Source organism: Nelumbo nucifera, chromosome 2 (assembly GCF_055504915.1).
Source record: "Nelumbo nucifera cultivar China Antique chromosome 2, China Antique-T2T, whole genome shotgun sequence".
Taxonomy (NCBI): Eukaryota; Viridiplantae; Streptophyta; class Magnoliopsida; order Proteales; family Nelumbonaceae; genus Nelumbo; species Nelumbo nucifera.
Genome location: NC_142650.1, coordinates 46,088,822 through 46,107,779, shown reverse-complemented (window position 1 = coordinate 46,107,779; position 18,958 = coordinate 46,088,822). Strand labels below are relative to the sequence as shown.

The 18,958-nt window shown below is 39.0% G+C and overlaps 2 protein-coding genes across 3 annotated transcripts; one reads left to right on the top strand and one right to left on the bottom strand.

Moving 5' to 3' along the window:
* The first annotated feature begins 2,441 nt into the window (after positions 1-2,441).
* Positions 2,442-7,676, top strand: LOC104602575 (asparagine synthetase [glutamine-hydrolyzing] 1). Of its 2 annotated transcripts, XM_010266303.3 has the most exons (13): positions 2,442-2,522; positions 3,427-3,565; positions 4,119-4,214; positions 4,841-4,982; positions 5,086-5,276; positions 5,437-5,598; positions 5,691-5,771; positions 5,874-6,095; positions 6,202-6,336; positions 6,419-6,499; positions 6,581-6,667; positions 6,757-6,864; positions 7,081-7,676. In XM_010266303.3, the coding sequence occupies exons 1-13, from the start codon at positions 2,443-2,445 to the stop codon at positions 7,324-7,326; spliced, it is 1,770 nt and encodes a 589-aa protein (XP_010264605.1). In that variant the 5' UTR covers position 2,442; the 3' UTR covers positions 7,327-7,676. The 2 variants fall into 2 exon arrangements, with proteins under 2 accessions (XP_010264605.1, XP_088753028.1); XM_088896902.1 differs by lacking the exons at positions 2,442-2,522; positions 3,427-3,565; positions 4,119-4,214 and adding an exon at positions 4,510-4,694.
* Positions 7,677-12,703: 5,027 nt separating this feature from the next.
* Positions 12,704-15,234, bottom strand: PMR5 (Pmr5/Cas1p GDSL/SGNH-like acyl-esterase family protein (DUF828)). The gene is made up of 5 exons (XM_010266304.3): positions 14,752-15,234; positions 14,469-14,640; positions 14,134-14,312; positions 13,886-14,044; positions 12,704-13,093 (listed from the first exon to the last, which is right to left on the bottom strand). The coding sequence occupies exons 1-5, from the start codon at positions 15,093-15,095 to the stop codon at positions 12,766-12,768; spliced, it is 1,182 nt and encodes a 393-aa protein (XP_010264606.1). The 5' UTR covers positions 15,096-15,234; the 3' UTR covers positions 12,704-12,765.
* Between the last annotated feature and the right edge of the window lie 3,724 nt (positions 15,235-18,958).

Genomic DNA, 18,958 nt, shown 5'->3' with positions numbered 1-18,958 from the left:
TTTTTTTCCTCTTTGCAAGCTCCTCAGAAGGTTCTCTGCATCGACCTCCGACATGGCTACTGCAAGAGAAAAAGAAAAGGTTAGTCGCGAACTGAAGAAAATTCAAAATAAAAAAGAATATGAGCACTGAGGTGGAGGCCTACCAGGAGGGCTCAGCCTAGCTCGCGCAAGCTTCTCCTCGGCCAAGAAATCTCTCATCTCCAGGCCGAGGTCCCTCTAGGTGTTAACGATCGCCCTGGTCTCCGCATCTAGCCTCACCTCGGGGTCTTTAATGGCCACCCGCCAGTGAGTCGGGAAGGGCCACCCCTCAGGGTTCCGGACAAAAAAGTATCTCCCCTTCCAGGCCGGTATTTTGTTCGGGCTGTCGAACAGGATTTTGAACCCAGGGAGAGGAAAGATGTAGTAACTCTGTCGGATGTCCCCACCTAGCGAGAAGAGGACATGTGGACATGACCTGACCAAGGGATGACAACTCAGCCTAGCAAGACTAGTTCGCAATGTTTGAGCTCGGGTGTTCGGTCACCTCGGCACAGAGTCACCTTGGCACAGGGTCACCTTGGCATCGGGGCACCTCGGAATTCAATCCAGTTTGGAACTAAAGAACCGAAGTATCAGCTCAGGGTATCAACCCGAACCGCCACATAACGACTCCGGAAGTTTCTCCAGTAGACCCTAAACCTCACGGGATCACGCCGCGTAACGGCAGGCCTAATCTTCTCCCCGCCTGAATCGGGCGGAATTGATAAACTTTATTAATTGATACGTTACTCCCCAATTAAAGCGGAAACGGATCCCCTCAGGACGAAGATCCCGGAACCGATCCGCAAAACCCGCGAGAGCTCAACTATATAAAGGCACCAACCCCAATGACACAAGGTACGCGTGATTTTTCTACTCTCTAGCTCTCAAAGCTTTCAGCTCGCACTACATTATACTAACTTAAGCATCGGAGCGACCTCGCCGGGTTAGCCACCCTAGGTTCTCTGATCCACTGTCTTGCAGATTCTTCTAGCTCGCTGCTCGATTGGAAGTCAGATCATCCTCCAACAGGGAGTAGTCAGGTCTACATCCTTCTAACCATCTAGTCTACAATCTAAGGGTCCATTTGGTTTACAATCAGACTTGAATTTGCCTATTTCTATAGTCTGTTTTGTTCAGACTTCAGACATCATTTAAAATGGAAATATTAGAATCAATTGGAATGGGATTTTATTCCTGAAGGAGGGGGAGAGAATGGTCATTCCCTCAAATGGGAAAATGGTACTCCACTAAGAATAGGAATGGGATTCTAATTTTTCCTACCAAACAGTTGAAATTGGAATGGGCCCATTCTAATTCCAATTTTAAATCCCTATTCCTATGAATCAAACTGACCATAAATCTTGTTTTAGTTGAGACTGGATCTACTACTCACATCAACTGTATAGCACATTGCATCGGCCCATAAGAAATATCTTCTATACTTGTACCTTGTGATTCATAAAGGTATATTCTTGATGTATGGCTACAATATGCTGTGTGGTTGATGTGAGGAGCAGATCCACGGATTCGTTTTGATTTTGGCTTGATAACCTGATGGGCAACTCTGACTCACACCAATCTCACAAGAACATCCTACCATATGTCAAGAACATCTCTCATACTTATCTATTATTATTCAGAAAAAATATTTTCATTTCTCAATACATGGGGATGTGCCTGTAAGGTCGATGTGAGGTGCGCTGTTTGAGAAGCAGATCTCACTTCAAAGTTCAAACGAACCAAGAAGAGTTATATCAGAGTCACATGTAGTGGAGTGAGAGACGCACAGCACTTTCAGTTCCATTATTTGCACTTCCAAATAAATCTATGATGCCGGGAAAGACATGATACCCAACTTTACATCCTTATCCACATTAGCATCTATCCGTATCAAATCCACGTCAGTAGTAGGGAGGCCGGACTGCCCAAATAAATCTGAGCAAGAGATGAGATGTAACTGTGTTAGCAACTCAGCATTAAGAACAGACGCCACCTAACTACAAACGGATAAACGTCTCCAAGAAAGTAGAGGCAGAAAACTATAGATAGGGAACTAAGCCAATAAGGGAGAGGAGAGGCGAAGACAACGAACCAGGTGACGCAACGTGGCGATCATCGACGAGAGGGAGACCGATCGTCCGGTGGTTCCCGTGGGGGAACTGGGAAGGGATTAAGCAATGAATGTTATTAGGGGCATAGGGCATATAGGGCATATTCTTTCTTCCACATGACGCGAGGTAACGTCGTCGTTTAAGCCAGTAGGGGGGGGCCACCTCTATCGCAGAACTTTTGCTATAAATAGACGTCTCTGGGATACTTGGGCTGTATACGTGTTTTTCACTTTTCAGTTTTCAGTTCGCCGCACCAGCTGCCTTTCTTTCCGTCCGTCCCTTTCTGTTTTTTTAGTGCGAGTGAGAGATCATGTGTGGGATACTTGCAGTTCTGGGTAGCTCTGATGATTCGCAGGCGAAAAGGGTTCGAGTGCTCGAGCTCTCTCGCAGGCAATCTCTCTCATTCATTATTCTTTTTTTTTTTTTTTTTTTTTTGCATGTTGACAGTAGAAACGATCTCTCCCTCGCTTAATTTTGAGATTTATTATTTTCATCCGTTAAGGAACTTCTTCTTCTCCTTTAACTTATCTGGTTTTCATTTTCCTCTGTATAACTATAACGAACCTTGACTGGACGGTATTTGTTAGTGTTGGTTGGCCCGATCTGGCCATCTCTCTAGCCTCCAGAACACCCAAAAAATGTGCCTCGGGATGGCGATCCACGGCACATATACGGTACCCAACTCAAGCTTATTCGGGCGGTTCAGATGCCAGTTACCTGTTCCTCTCCTCAATGCTAGCATCACTCTATAGTTAATTTATTTGATATAATGAAGAAAAAGAGATCACCCACCAACGAACGACCGAGAGAGAAAGAAAGCTATTGAAGAACTCAAAGTAGCATTATTTTCAGTAAATCTTTCTCAAATTCTCCCCTCTTTTTTTGGACATCAGACTAGGTCCCACTTGGCTACTAAAATTAACATTGACAGAATGACAGAATGACAGGTCTCTATCTCTCATGAGCAACTTCTTGTCTTTTTCTTTCCCTATTTGTTAATGATAACTTTTGTTTTATCTGATAATTAGGGCAATCGACCCGTCACCATTTATTTCAATCAAGGATGGAACTTGGGTCCCATGTTTAATATTTAATTTGGGAGTATACAAGCATGTATTCAAGTATCATTATACCCACAAACAACCTACGTTCTTTATGACTGTTAGCTTAGCTCCTCTTAAGGATTCTCCAAGCTATTTCATGTATTAATTAGTTACTGCAACAATATACCCGTATTGTTCAAGTTGCTTTTTGTGGGGATAAAGAAAGTATATAACACAAATTAGTGTTGCAGATTGAAGCACAGGGGACCTGATTGGAGTGGGATTTACCAGCACGGTGGAAACTTTTTGGCTCATCAGAGGCTAGCTATTATAGATCCAACTTCTGGGGACCAACCTCTTTTTAACGAAGATAAGAAGATCGTCGTTACAGTGAGTCAAACAACATTAATAACAGTACAAATAAGTATTTGCGTTTTTTGTAGTTAGGGTTGGAGCCGAGCCGAACCGAATAGTACCAGGTTCGAGTTTGGCTCGAATTCGGTTTGAGCCAAAACCTTTAGTTCGAGATTGGCTCGAGTCAAGAGTTCATAAGTTCTAGCTCAGTTTGGCTTGGCTCATTTTATATTTTATAATTTTTTTTACTATAAAAATATTTAGAAAAAAATTATATATAATTTTTTATTTTATATTTAAAAAATTAAGAATTATAATAATTAATAATCGTAATATTTTTATTATATATATATATATATATATATATATATATATATATATATTCGAGCCGATCTCTAGTAGGCTCGAGCTCGACTGGAACCGAGCTGAGCCAAATTCATCGAACTTGAGCAGCTCGTAAAAAGCTCAGCTTGCCACCCCATCTGTAGTGTAGAGTAAACTTACTCGTGCTATCTCAAAGTTGGTTTAGTTTTAGATGGTTCTCAGTCAAGGAAATTATGGGCTAAGCTATTTTTATGCGTGGGAGCAGGTAAATGGTGAGATCTACAACCATGAAGAACTGAGAAGCCGCTTGCACAATCACAAGTTCCGAACCGGAAGCGATTGTGATGTTATAGCCCATCTGGTGAGTTTTCTTGGGAAGATTTTTTTTTTTCAATATATATTGTGTTAAATACTCTTCCTGCTTTAAGGACTAAAAGCTGTAGAACTAAGGACCAGAGAAATTCTATAATGTATATAAATCCATCTCATTAAGGTTCCTGTCTTTTGTGACATTATGAAGACTAAAAATGGCATCATACTTGTATTTCACATGGGAAAGTAATTAATAATGCTTTCTTTATTATTTTTCTTTTATTACCGGGAATTAATTTTTAATGCTTAGAAGAAAGTGTCAAATCAAACATCTTTCATCTTTTCTTTTCTTTTCTTTTCTTTTCTTTTTTTTTTTTTTTTTTTGGGGGGGGGGGGGAGGTTGAGAATCAACTCAAGATATTCCTTTGGGTGGGATCCATTGGATAATGGATTTATTTTCTTCAGTAGTGGATAATAGATACCGGATACTTCTCCCCCTGCATGTTTATCATGTCTAAAGCTAATCTCAGTAAATTCTGTTAATCTTTTATGTTGTGTTCTTCTGAACTGTCTCACAAATTTATTTTGGTTGACTTTTTTCGATTTATTGTTGAATTTGTGGTTACAAGTTACATTCAACTGAAGCAACTCTTCTTTGTGGACATTCTTTTGCAGTATGAGGAGTATGGAGAGGATTTCGTGGACATGTTGGATGGAATGTTCTCGTTTGTGTTATTTGACACCAGAGACAACAGCTTCATTGTTGCCCGAGATGCCATTGGGATCACCTCCCTCTATATCGGCTGGGGACTTGATGGTATATCTCATTAACCCGTGAGCTAAGTAGGCAATATTTCTGATTAATTACAAATTCAAAGCTCTGAACAGAAGTTAATTTACACTCCCCTGCTTGTCTTCAGGATCAATTTGGGTATCATCTGAAATGAAAGCACTTAATGATGATTGTGAACATTTTGAATCCTTTCCCCCTGGTCACTTGTACTCAAGCAAAGCAGGTGGAATGCGGAGATGGTACAACCCTCCTTGGTTCTCTGAGGCTATTCCATCAACTCCATATGATCCGCTAATCCTCAGACGTGCTTTTGAGAATGTGAGATTACTGAACAGATCTCATTAAGTTACACAACACACGTACACATGCTTAAACTGTACAAAGAAAGAAAGGAAAACAAATGTAAATCCATGTATAAACCTGAAGTTCCACTTGCAAAGTGAAGTTTTTCTTATGTATTTCTTTCTAATTTATGCAGGCTGTAATCAAGAGGCTAATGACTGATGTTCCCTTTGGAGTTCTGTTATCAGGGGGTCTAGATTCATCATTAGTTGCCTCCATCACGGCTAGATATTTTGCAGGCACAAAGGCTGCCAAGCAATGGGGAACACAGCTCCACTCCTTTTGTGTCGGCCTGGAGGTTAGTCCTAATAGTTTCTTCATGACGAATACAATAGAATTGCTCTAGAATGCTTTTGCATCTCAGTTTCTAGTCTTTACTCTGATGTTCAGGGCTCCCCTGATTTGAAAGCTGCAAAAGAGGTTGCCGATTATCTAGGTACCATTCATCATGAGTTTCACTTTACAGTTCAGGTATTCAAACTAAATTTATACTTCTTGAGGTGAAAAATGATTTATTCACATTGTTTTGAAACAAAAAAAAAAGTTCATGCTTTTTTCTTCTGGGTGTCACAGGATGGTATTGATGCCATTGAAGATGTTATCTATCACATTGAAACATATGATGTCACTACAATCAGGGCAAGTACTCCTATGTTTCTTATGTCTCGCAAGATCAAATCATTGGGAGTGAAGATGGTGATCTCTGGAGAAGGCTCTGATGAAATATTTGGTGGGTACTTGTATTTTCACAAGGCTCCCAACAAGGAAGAGTTCCACTGGGAGACCTGTAGGAAGGTAAAAGATTTTGCTTCTAACTGAAATTTTTCTGTCATACCTAATGTCCTGTAAAGGAAACAGAGAGAGATGCCAACAGATGATCTCATTTTTTCCAAACTCACAGATAAAGGCTCTTCACCAGTATGATTGCTTGAGAGCTAACAAAGCAACCTCTGCCTGGGGTCTGGAAGCACGAGTGCCATTCTTAGATAAGGAATTCATCAACGTTGCAATGGATATTGATCCTGAGTGGAAGATGGTGTGTGGAAAAGGTTCAGGCATTTCTACTTTCAATGTTGTCTTTTTCTGAACCTTGCTCTGAATGTGTCTATTTTGAATAGATAAAACCTGATCAGGGACGGATCGAAAAGTGGGTTCTCAGGAAGGCTTTTGATGATGATGAACAACCTTATCTGCCAAAGGTCTAGCATAACTTTCAGCCTTCTTGGTTATTTCCTTAATTAGATTTTGACTACTAACATGATGTTTTCATTTTTCTACAGCATATTCTTTATAGGCAAAAAGAGCAATTTAGCGATGGTGTTGGGTATAGCTGGATTGATGGCCTCAAGGCCCATGCTGCACAACATGTACTCTCTCTCTCTCTCTCTCTCTCTCTCACACACACACACACATACTTATACTCTATTACATCTCAACTATTTTCATTTTGTCACAGGTGATGGATAAGATGATGCTTAATGCAAGTAATATCTTCCCTCATAATACACCTACCACTAAAGAAGCTTACTACTATAGAATGATCTTTGAAAGGTTCTTTCCACAGGTGAAGCAATTGAACTAACAAATGAACTTTTTTATTGGAAATAAGGCTCAGTTTGGAAGGAGTACAAAGGCAAATATGTACTATGCAAATACATACAAAATAATATAAAATACAAGGTTTTGCATTCTACAAATTTGTATTTGTACTCCTTCCAAACTGAGCCTAAAAAGAAATTGATTGCAGTGGTAATGCTTATCCCTTTATTTGACCATGCAGAATTCAGCAAGATTGACCGTTCCAGGAGGTGCAAGTGTGGCTTGCAGCACTGCCAAGGCCGTTGAGTGGGACTCGGCTTGGTCTAATAATCTTGACCCTTCAGGAAGGGCTGCATTAGGAGTCCATGCCTCAGCTTATGAACAACAGTTGAACGCAACAACCATGCCTAAGGTCCCAAGTAAGCTCATCAACAAGAAGCCAAGAATAGTGGAAATAAGTTCTCCAGGCCTAACTATCCGAAGCTAATGCCTTTTCTAGAGGAACATGTTAGACCAGAATTTTAGCAGAAAAGTATCGTGTGAGATAGATTAGTTGCTTTGCTCTGCAATCCTATTAAAAAAGGGTCCAAAATGTTGTATAAGTGATATCCATGGTCAATGGAAGTTGGAATAGAGGTTTTCTGTCCTTTTTTTTTTTTTCTTTTTGATAAGTTTGTTGGTTAATTTACAAGTATCTATTGGTTCAATGTGTCCAGTACTCTGGGCAAATACCAATGTATGCAGTCTGCGTATTGCTCCATATATATTTGCTTTTTTGTTCATCTGTTAAAAAGTTTTCCTTATTATATATTCCATGTAAATTGTTGTGCCATCAAATTGGTGCTCTGTGTGGCTAGTATAACTTAATTCAAGCAGTGTACTCTGCTCATGATGGATGGATGGAAGTAGGGGTTCTACTTGGGTGGGTTCGGATTGGGATCTTGTTAAAATTTGAATGAACCGTTTGCCGGGCCCGATGCAATTCTTCTTGCATTACGGAGGATACACGTTAGCTTTGATGCGAAAAACACACACAAGGTCCCCACACTTGAAGTTACTTTCTCCTTTCTGGTTGTCGAAAACGATACCAACCAAATTATTTCAGCATTTCAGGAAATTCAGATAGTTTTGATGGATCTGGTGGTCAAATCGTTTCAGTTGGATTTCTACTAGAATAGGGTCCTTGGTAAATTTGGTAAATTTCAACTTGTTCTTGTCTCAGCAAGCTCTTGCGGCTGAGATTTGGTAAATTTGGTAATAGATAAGGGCATCTTCATTATTTGACTCGACGCAGCGAATCAGATGGCCAAATTTTGGTAAATTTCAACTTGTTCTTGGCTAAGCAAGCCATTCTTTTACAGAATTTCACCTCCACATTCACTCATGCATCGTCGTAAACCTAACCGTTTGCCCCTAATAAATATACCTTTAAGTTTTTCAAGGTTCATACCTTCATAGTTAATGGATCTAAAACCGTCTTGCATCTATTATTATTTTTATTTTTTGTTTTTTTTAATAAAAAGTACTTTGATCATCATAGATCTCTGAGTGCAACGGGATTCTCTGCAAGCAAAAACTCTGAACCCACTTTGAAGCGTGGGAATCCTGCGGCACATTAAAAACATCTCCCCACAAATTTAATATTCATGTTCTATTTTCTGGAAATCATGGGTCCCGTGGCAAATGACTTTTCTCCAATATCACTTACCCTCCCAAATGGGCAAATAACTTTTCCACAGGAAATTTGTCAAAACGTGATGGACAAAATTGTCCTATTTAACAATGGTTTTTTATTGATAAAACAATCATTATTTTATTTTAGCAAAGAAACAAAAGACTGGGTAAATGCATTTGCTTGAATAAATGATAAAATGAAAAATAATAGGGGCTAGACTGAACTTAGGTAAATGCTCTTACTCTCATTAAGTCAGAGAATCCAATTTGTGTAAAAAAAAAAAAAAAGTGACAAAAGTTAAGATATTTGGACATTAGGACATGGGTTGGGTTCAGTCTAGCCTCTACTACTCAAGGTTAGGGTTGGACCCAATCAAAAAGAAGGAAAAAAAAAAAAAAACTGTGGTTTTTGGTCCAGAGTATCCAAACCCAACCTGGGCTTGGGTTTATCAATTAGTCCACTTTAAAACTGTGTGTGTGAATGCATATATGCATGTACATCATCAAGTTAGGGCTACTAAGAGTTAGGCCCAGGTCTAACTTGGAAAAAAACAAAACAAATTTTTGAACCCAAACTCAGCACTATAACCGAAAATGCAAGTCCAATCCATGTAAAATTGCAAGTTGGAACTGTTCAGGCTTAAGTTGGGCCCACCCATGTTGCAGACCTAATCATTTTGAGTTGGGTGTTCAGGCTTAGATGATGCTTGCCGAAATTGCCTCCTGGATGTTCATTATATGGTCTAGACCACCAAATCTTACCAAAATTGGTGGTCTGAAAGACATTTTGAGGAATGCATTTTTGGGAATGATGCAAGTGATGAGTTCAGATGAAGATGGGAATCACTTACAAGTCCATATTGATCTACAGGACAATGAATGGCTTCAAATGCTTTATGAAAATCGCCATAAATGGGTCCAATATATATGAAGGGTAAATATTTTTTAGGCATACCTACAGATGAGAGTTCTGATCATATTAGCTCATTCTTTGGTGCATACTTGGATGTTGGGACCAATATGAAACAGTTTGTTCATCTGTATGATATAGCTAAATAGAATCAGTATGATAGGGAAAATGAAGCAGACTTGAGACAATACACACCTACCCAATTTTAAAGACAAAGAAGTCACCTTTGGAAAAGCAGGCAGCCCTTTTTATACACGAAATATTTAAAAGATATCAGATTGAAATGGTTGAAAGTAAAGGTTATTTTCATGGTGACTTCATGGTGTCACCATGAAGTAGTCAGCATTTTCATGGTGTCAAAATACAATGAAGGAAATAGGACTTGGTCTGTGACATTTAGGCTGTATTTGGTTTAAAGGAAAAAGTAGGGAAAGGAAGGAAAAGATAAAAAAACCTTTACAAATCTTGTATAGGTTTCCTTGCCTTTCCTTACCTTTTTCCTTTAAACCAAACATAGCCTTAATTCTACTGAAAATTTGGTAAGTTGTAACTGCCAGATGTTTGACTTTGTGGGCATTCTGTGTCATCATATCTTAGATGTTTGACTTCCTCAGACGGTGGACCATTGAGGCCAAAAGTAACCACATTATAGATAAATGGCGCACACTGAAGTACAAGGAACAGGTTTGAAGGGTGAGATAATGCGTTTTAATAATATATGCTGGTGACATGTTGAACTTTGCTGCAGAAGCAGCAAGATGTAAAGAAAGCTACACGATGGTTGATTGGTTGTTCATGAACTTGACATACTCATGCAAAAAGTTATAAACACAAATATTAGCATAGAAAGCCCCAATGCATCTCAACACAGTTGATGGAAGAAATCAAAACCAAAGCTGAGAAGAAAATCAAGACACAACAGTGCTGATAGAATTTCAATCAATCATAATTGATCTTCTCCACTTGCAACCCAAAGGACAATTTACATCAGATAGAAAAAGAATGTGGTGTAATAGGTAGACACCACAAGGATGGCTGCAAAGTGCAAACAAGTGTTCCAGCACCCATATTGGCGAGAGTACTTTAGGCTCAGTTTGGAAGGAGTACAAATACAAATATGTACGGTGCAAATACATATAAAATATAAGGTTTTGCACTCTACATATTTATATTTATACTCCTTCCAAACTGAGCCTTATTTCCAATATTTAGGCTGTTCCCTGATGTATGTATGTACTTAAAATATGTAGATATGGTTCATCTTTCCATTTTTTGATATTCCAATGCCTATATTCTTTTTGGGTAATAAAGGGTTACGAAGAACAACTAAAATACAAATACATATTGGGATCCTGCATCAGGAAAAAACAGAAAAAGGAAACTTCTTGTAGCCTCCAGGGTGTGACTATAGTATTGAGATATAGGGTTTTAATCAAACACTTTTAATAGGAGGTTGATGAAAGAGGAACTGCTTTCTAGTTTGAACTATATATGTCTTGTTCCAAATGGTAGGTTGGGTAACGAAAGCAATTTCACTTTCACCACTCTTCAGAACCAAAGCTTTTTTAAGGAATTTCCTACCCCCACAAGATACTGCTCCAAGTCCAAGCCCAAGAGGGCCTTACCCTTTAACTAAATGAAGCTTCCCAAAAACAATTGTCAGCAAAATAACACCGATACAATTCACCTAGCGAAAGCCTCCAATATAAAACTCGCTTAATCGATGAAAGCCCAAACCTCATTTGAACTTTGGGCTACCTTAATTTGATTTTGTAAATTTGTATATCTCTTTTTTCAGTCATATAGAGAAGAAAAAGAAAGCATTATAGGCAGTAGCAAAGAGTGATCATTACTAATTGAGGACTCGAAAAGTTCAAGAAGAAAAGCCCAAAAGCGACAGTCAGAGATGCTAGGAAGAATTAAACTTGAAACTTAAGATAGACAATTCTGCTGTTGAAGACATAGCTAATTGACCCCCTCTATTTCATCATAACTCATAAGGATTAGTTTGGAAGGAGTAGTAGAGTGCAAAGCCTTGTATTTTGTATTATTTATATGTATATTTTTTTTATTTGTAATCTTTCCTAACTGGGCCTAAGTAAATAGGTTTTCGTTATTTTTCGAGCGAACTGCAGAAATACTGATATATCCACTTCAAAATCAGTTTAAGGAGCATGCACACTAAAAATCAGCTCTCTTCATCCAGAACCTGATTCTATCATCATCTTCTTTGTCAACTGATGTTCATTCAACTCAGGTTTAAGCATCCTCTTTCTCACAGGAAGGTTGAAATAAGGTTGCTATTGTTAGAGAATAAAGACTTCTTATTAATCAAAAATAGAGAATAAAGACTTCTTTAGGAACCTCACCTAACAGCTTAAGCTTAAGCTTTTAGGTTGAATGGTTCTTTAAACTGGTATGAGACTGAGAACCTGTTCGGTCAAGTGATTTAGTATTCAATGAGTTTCCGGTGCAGGCCAGCAGGGATGTGTTAGAGAATAAAAATATATTTAGGGTCCTCACAGCTGACAGCTTAAGCTTTTAGGACAGCCAATGAGGTTCATGTTAGCATCCTGGGGTGTTTGGTGGAAGAATAGCGTTCGCCTGATGAAACCTTTCCCACAAAAGAGCTTCATCTCATCATCCTTTGACTTTGGTTGGAATTTTAGGATAACGTACCTAGCTAGAGTCTAGACACTACACTGTTGGTTCAACGACATTATCCTTCCGTTGCTTTTTCACAGTTAGAAAATTTGAGGTTTGTTCACCCCAAAAGAATATAACAATATAAGGCTATGTTTGGTTTGAAGGAAAAGGTAAAGGAAATGAAAGGTAGGTTCTGAAGTTTAAAGAAGTGGCAACCACTTTTATTCTATTCTTTTTTCTTAAGGAGGCATTATCCTGATTTCTTCTGGGTAAAGGTGAGAGAGTTCTGCTCTCTACATGGCACCAATGTTGATAACCGAGGATATCACATCACAGGTTTCTTTCTCTTAGAAAGAATCAAACACAGTTCATATCCAGTAGAGAGGTTGGACTTTGGACTATGCTCTATCGTCACATAATATACGCATATATTTAGACCCAGGTCCCAGCAAGCAGTTAGAGTTCGTAAACCCAAGCCAAGACTGGCCCAAGTCAATATACTCAACAGGGGAAAAAAATGGAGTCCCTGTTAATTCTGGCTTATTGCTTTACAGGAAATTAAATAAAATAAAATATAAGAAGCAATTAGCGAGAATGTGGTTTTTAATTCTTGAGAGAGGAATCAATCATCTTATGACAAAGCTTTTAACGCCAATCAAAGTGAATGACAAAATTCTACATGTATAGTTCGACTAATTAGAAGAACAATGCAGTGTAGAATAGTTGATTCCATGTATCGGGTAGGCCTGGGAGGCACCAATGGCTACAGTCGGCAGATCGATCGGGGTTTGCCCTCTGTTCGGGGCTGAAGTCCCCGCTGTAGATGGAAGGGTGACCGTCTTTCCTGAGCTCCGACAAGGTCGTAATGTCGAGCAGATAGGCGGGGGTGCTCGTGTCTCTCAACACGGCCTGGACTACCCTCGTCTGATCTGGGTAGGCTCCTGGGTAGATTGCTCCACTAAGAGGCGCTGTCTCCCCGTAACAATTCTTCGACACCGAAGCGGCTGAATTCCATTCTGCAGGGCTGGCGGCAACAACAATCACAAATCACAGTCACCATTAGAGCAGGACATTGAGACTTGGATTATACACTGTTAAAAAAAGAACATTAAAATTGTTATTTCAATTTTCAAGCATGAAGCAAGGACTCTCCTTCGCTTCGATCACATGTGATTGGACAATGGACACAATGAGCTTGGAAGAATCTAACCTTTTTTGTCTTGACACTAGACATGATGCAGGTTAATCTGTACTGCAGGATTCACCGACAAGAATTCAGAAACTATGGAACTTCCTATTTATCCAACCTTCGAATATTAAGCCCTGATTGGTATTCTAATCCAATACTCCGAGTTAGACAAGACTCTGGTTAATACATTGCGTGTTTCGTGGTAATCTTAGAAAAGGGAACCCCTCTTCTGATTTGTGAACGTCGGCAGTGCACGTGAACATTGACTGAATGTTGAGAAATAGAACGGAAGAAAAGACAAACTACAGTGCAGAGGGAGAGGGAGAGAGAGAGAGAAAGAGAAAGGGAGGAAAGTAAATTCTGACGTGAATCCGTGACAAAAGCACGATACCTTTCCAAAAATAGCAGCCTACGTAACGAGAGGAATATTAATATAAGCCGAGCCCAGCTCATGATCATTAAGGAAAGAACCTTTTGTATGATCCAAACCGAACAAGCAAACAAGGAGTTGAGAGTTGAAACACAAATTGGCCATTTGTCCTGCTTTTAATCTTCTGTCACCTCTCTGTGACTGTGTCAGTATGCGAGTGTCTCTGTGTGTGCGCGAGAGAGAAAGAGAAGTCTTACTTGTAGTGTGTAGGTGAGATAGCTTGGAAGAAAACCCTGGTTTTGGTTCTGTCGACATTTGAGTCAACCCACTTAGCCCACGTTCTCATTCCTCTCTTGAATGCAACCAAACGATCCATGTCTTGATACAGTAATCCTCCTGATTCCATGTAATCCCATCTGCGTTAAAACCGCAGAATCAGCACTAAATTTGAATAATTTAATTTGGAAGGAATTGTATTGTTATAATTCGTACAATGCTAACATACCCTTGAAGAGCTCCCTTGTGAGTCCACCAGTGTCCGGAATTAAAAGACAAAACGTCGGCACCACTCCAGGCGTACCCATTACCGGAAATGTCCTCCAGTTTCAGAATTCTCCTCCCCTGCACCGCGTCTATGTCCACCAGATATGGAGCTCTGTAGAACGATACAGACACTCCGTATTCCTATCACCAAGAAATATGAACTGGATTAAAGATTTGTTTGGATTCTCCGCCAGCTCTCAGGTCATTTCTATCGCTAATGCCTAATGGAAACAAAATAGGAGAAAGCTTGAACATCTGGCGTCTAGAGCAGCAGCAGCAGAGAGTCCTTTAACTTACCAAAAACTTGAATGTGGACAGAGGATCTCCTTTCACCAATTGGGTCGGCGACCGTGGAACCGCCGTGGATATCATACAAATCAGAGACTGCCATTGGTTCCGCCCCAGCGAATCCCCCACGAACAACACCGTCTTCCCTCTCATCCTCACCAGAAAATCAAGCCCATTGAACCTACAAACGCCACGTACTCATCATCAAAAGGTAGAAATTAAAGAGGTATCGTCTCAATATCTCATGCATGATCAAAATAAAATGGGATGGTGGAGATAAACATTTACGTACCTGGGGAGCTCACAGTCGAGAGGCTTCCAACGATACTTCTGGTAATCGGTGTCCGGTCGACCGTACATTTGACAGTTGAATTCAGGGTCGATGATGGGACAGTTGGAGGACTGGTATATCGGGTATGTATTATCGCGAATCCAACTGCCAACGAACAGGTTACAGGCGGTTTCGTTGGATTGGATATATGGTCTGCCGTTCTGGTTGTTATTCTTGTGGTGCTTCTTCAAACCAACCAGTAGAGCCGACGTAGCTACGTGAGATTGAATCAGAATCAAGTATAGACTCAATAAACAGCATCCAACAACGTATCGAGGTGAAGGAGAAACAGAGGCAAGAGCCATTAGAGGAACAGAGCTGTGGGCTGTGGACTGTGGACACACACCACAGAGAGAGAGAGAGAGACCTTTATTTATTTATTTCAATTCTTTGCATCAATCTATACCGTTGTTGTATCCCTGTTGCATGTGAACCGTGGAGGTAGGTACGGGGTATCCAGCTTCATGTGAGGTTTTATACACTTGCGGTGGTGGGCTGGTGGCGGTGAGAGCATATGGGCCTAGAAGGGATATTCTGGTCATTTTCCATGAGTTTTAAGAGTTTACAATTACTGAAATACCCTTATCAAGGTTGATATGTCTCTTCCTTGTCGGTGATGTGACAAATTTGCGGCAGAGAGTGGTGGTGGTGGAGGTTTTGGATCAAAACTTTTGGTATATGTAAGTGCAAGGGCAGCTGACTAGCTGAGGGAGCTATGTCCACACATGAATATACACACATGGGTCATGGGTGATGGAACGGAGTTCTTGCTTCTTAATGGGGACTTGTGGGATTAGGGTTTTTTTTCCGGATTCCAGCTTGAGGTGTTAGTTATGCATTTTAATAATATATGAGCTGCCATTGATATATTATTATTGCCTTTGACAACGCAGAGGCAGAGCAAAGGAGAGACAGGCCACTTGGGATGGGCCTTGGGCCCATGGATTGTCGTCTTTGATCCTCACTCTTGTTATTGTTGCATTTTTTAGTGCGGAGGCAAGTTGGGGTTGGGGGGGGAGGGGGTGTCACCTTCACCTAGGCTAGACTCTAGCTTGAGCCTTGAGCCCACATTTCTAAGCCCATTTTACAAACATATAAAAATAATAATGGACAAGAACATCCAAACACCAAGGCCATAGATAAACACATCACATACAACAAGCAAGCACATGAAAATTAATTTGAGAGACATGCAACTTAGTGGGTCCTTTGAGAGAATGTTATAAAATAATTAGAAAAAAAAAAAACACTAGTGGGTGGGGTATGTAATATGTTCTTCCCAGTCTTACTTCAAAACTTTCTTTTGGTTAATTTATTCTAGAAGTTAGTCGGAAAGCAGTGTGTAACACCGCCTCTGAAAGTGGTTTATGGATATTTGTTCTCTCTATCTCTTGGGTTGAGCCTCTGAAATTGGATTAGGATCAGGTTCTTTTTTTTTAAATGGAGAAGAGGGGCAAGAGAATCCTTGAAGAGAAGAAAGAAGGAAAAGGGAAGTGTTCCTTGCTTTTCTTTCACCAAGAGATAATACAGAACCTGATCTTCTCTTTCTTTTTTATATCATCATCCTTTCATCTTTCCATTGCTTGGGATTTGGGATTATTATGTACGTCATCGCTATGCAATGAAATATGCTTTCATTTGCAAACAACCTTTCTAAACTGAACTCAACCCCAATACAGACTTCTATCAATTCCACTTTTGAGTCTTCTGAGCAAGTGGACCATAACCCATTACTACGTAGAAGGGTTTAGAACCAGAATAACAAATGACCAAGTGGGCCACTAAAAAAAAAAAAAAAAAAGGCCAAGCAAGTAGGGGCCCATATTGTATTTCTTGTAATATAACCATATATAGGGCCCGTTTAGTATGCAGTCGTGGAATCCGAATCAGAATTCGGAACAATCTATTTCTATAATTTGTTTGGTTCAGATAGAAATCGAAATGAGAATTAAAATCAACTGAGATGGAAGAATGCAATTCCATCAGAATGAGAATGAGACTTCAATTCCATCCAACCAAACAGTTGGAATCGGGTCATTCCCATTCTAATTCCAAACCCTGTTCCTGCAAACCAAACACGACCTAAATTAAGGTAGTCCAAGAAGTCAAATATGAATATACTGTCAAGTGTCAACCCACCTACCTAATCACGATACAACCAAATGGATCCATGGGCTGTCTTGGAAGACGGTCGCGAAGCAGCCCGAGTGACGCACCAGATAATAAAAGTGGAGTTGTCGGGCCAGGAAGATCGCATACTGGTCTCAACTCCACCCAAAATAATCTTTGATCTGGTCTGTTAGTTGCACACGCCACAAGGCATTTGGTCCATCGAGAAGAGATGAACCCTAGAAGCCTAGACCAGTAGACTTGGGATCAATCCCACTTGCATTCCTACTAATCCATAAATATTCAGCTTATACCTTCATTTTTAGCATTGTATATCTTTCAGAATTTTCTCTATTTTCATTTATTTGACAAATCTTATAACAAAATTTCTTTATTTTAATTGCACTTAAAATTGTCTTTCACCTTTTAATTGTCCAATGGCCCATTTGATACATTTTTATAAAACTTTGTTCCTTGAATTTTATAATTTAGGTGGAAGCTTGACCTCATATATTCTTTTAATATATATAATTTCAACTCTTTTACACTACATATTCATATCTTTTCTTAATCTATGAGTTTGTCACTACAAGAAAAACACCAGAACCGCCAGTTTAGGTAGAAACGACCACCGCCTTAACTGGCTGGTCCAAGGCGGTTTAAAATCCCTAAAGCCGCCGGCTTAGCCTTGCTAAGACATTGGTCCAGGGCTGCCACTTTAGATCTTGTTAGCGGCTAAGGCAGCAGACATCGACCTAAGTCCTATGTAGCCACCATTTTCGCTTATGTTTATAATTAAACTGGTAGGGAAGGCCGCGCTGCATTTGGTATTGTTATTGGCTAAGCTGGCGGTCCTTGACTGCCACTCTAGATCATATGTAATTACAATTTTTTTATTGTGTTCATAGCTAAGTTGTCGGACACAACCGCTAGCATAGACCTCTTTTTTCAGGAAAAAAAAAAAGTATACACATTTTAATTTCAGCATTTTTGTGGTACCTGAATTTTTTATTGATTTAGCATTTTATGTTTAACAGCCAACCATTTGACAAATTGATACATGAAAACTTAGACAGCTTAAATAAAAAACAATTTAAAATGAAATCTATTAATTCAAAAATTAGATATTAAAATATCCAAAAGAAATTGTTCAAATACAATATCCAATTGAATAGTACAAAAACTTAAAAAATCAAATTCTCTAATTATGTAGAAGATCTTCCAATGCAATTCCACTTAACATATTGGCTGAACTTGCAAATTAAAATATATAAATATTAGAATTATATTCAAGTATTTTAACTATAAAGATAGAAATGGTAAATAAAATTTACATGGGCTGAATTCCATGGAATTAAAATACCAATAGTAGTTCAAACTATTCTATACCATCCATATGGGCATATTAGCAATGCATCATTTATAATTGGAATTGGAACAATGATCACAAATTAAAAAGTAAATCTTAAAGAGTTTTCTTTTAAAGCCCAAATCTGTTGGAGGATTAATAAAGGAAAATGAATATTCAATATAAAGTTAAAAATTTTAAAAGAATGGAATTTTGTTGAAAATAAAAGATAGGAAAAGTAGTTTACAGAGGATCTTTCTACATTATGGAGAAAGAAAAGATTACCTTTAGTCAACAATGAATATAACAAGTGAGAGAGAGAGAGAAAGAGAGAGAGAGAGAGAGAGAGGATTTCTTTTAATAAGTATTAGAGAGATGCTAAATTGAATACAACATACATAGCTTTAGACCCAAACTCAACAGGAAAAACTTTATGTATTCTTTTCGTTGGGTCAGGGGTGGTGGCTAAATGTTGTCCAATTGTTGATATTTAATCCGCTAAATTGAAAATCTTTATGTATTCTTTTATTATATGGCTATTTAATCCGCTAAATGTTGTCCAATTGTTGATACAGAAAAACGTGAAATAAGGTTTTGGAGAGATAACCAAACATTAGTCACAACCATAAAAGAAAAGAATTAACTTGAAACCTGAACTCTGGGACAAAAGAAGATAAAGTTGATAACTTCAAGTACACATTATATTTTGAA

Excerpts from the sequence above, each read along its gene's own strand:
- LOC104602575 (XM_010266303.3), top strand. The coding sequence starts at position 2,443 with ATGTGTGGGATACTTGCAGTTCTGGGTAGCTCTGATGATTCGCAGGCG. Across the intron at positions 3,566-4,118 it reads ATAAGAAGATCGTCGTTACA|GTAAATGGTGAGATCTACAA; the intron begins GTGAGTCAAACA and ends GCGTGGGAGCAG. Across the intron at positions 5,599-5,690 it reads CCTTTTGTGTCGGCCTGGAG|GGCTCCCCTGATTTGAAAGC; the intron begins GTTAGTCCTAAT and ends TCTGATGTTCAG.
- PMR5 (XM_010266304.3), bottom strand. The coding sequence starts at position 15,095 with ATGGCTCTTGCCTCTGTTTCTCCTTCACCTCGATACGTTGTTGGATGC. Across the intron at positions 14,313-14,468 it reads TGTCCACATTCAAGTTTTTG|GAATACGGAGTGTCTGTATC; the intron begins GTAAGTTAAAGG and ends TCTTGGTGATAG. Across the intron at positions 14,045-14,133 it reads CACAAGGGAGCTCTTCAAGG|ATGGGATTACATGGAATCAG; the intron begins GTATGTTAGCAT and ends GTTTTAACGCAG.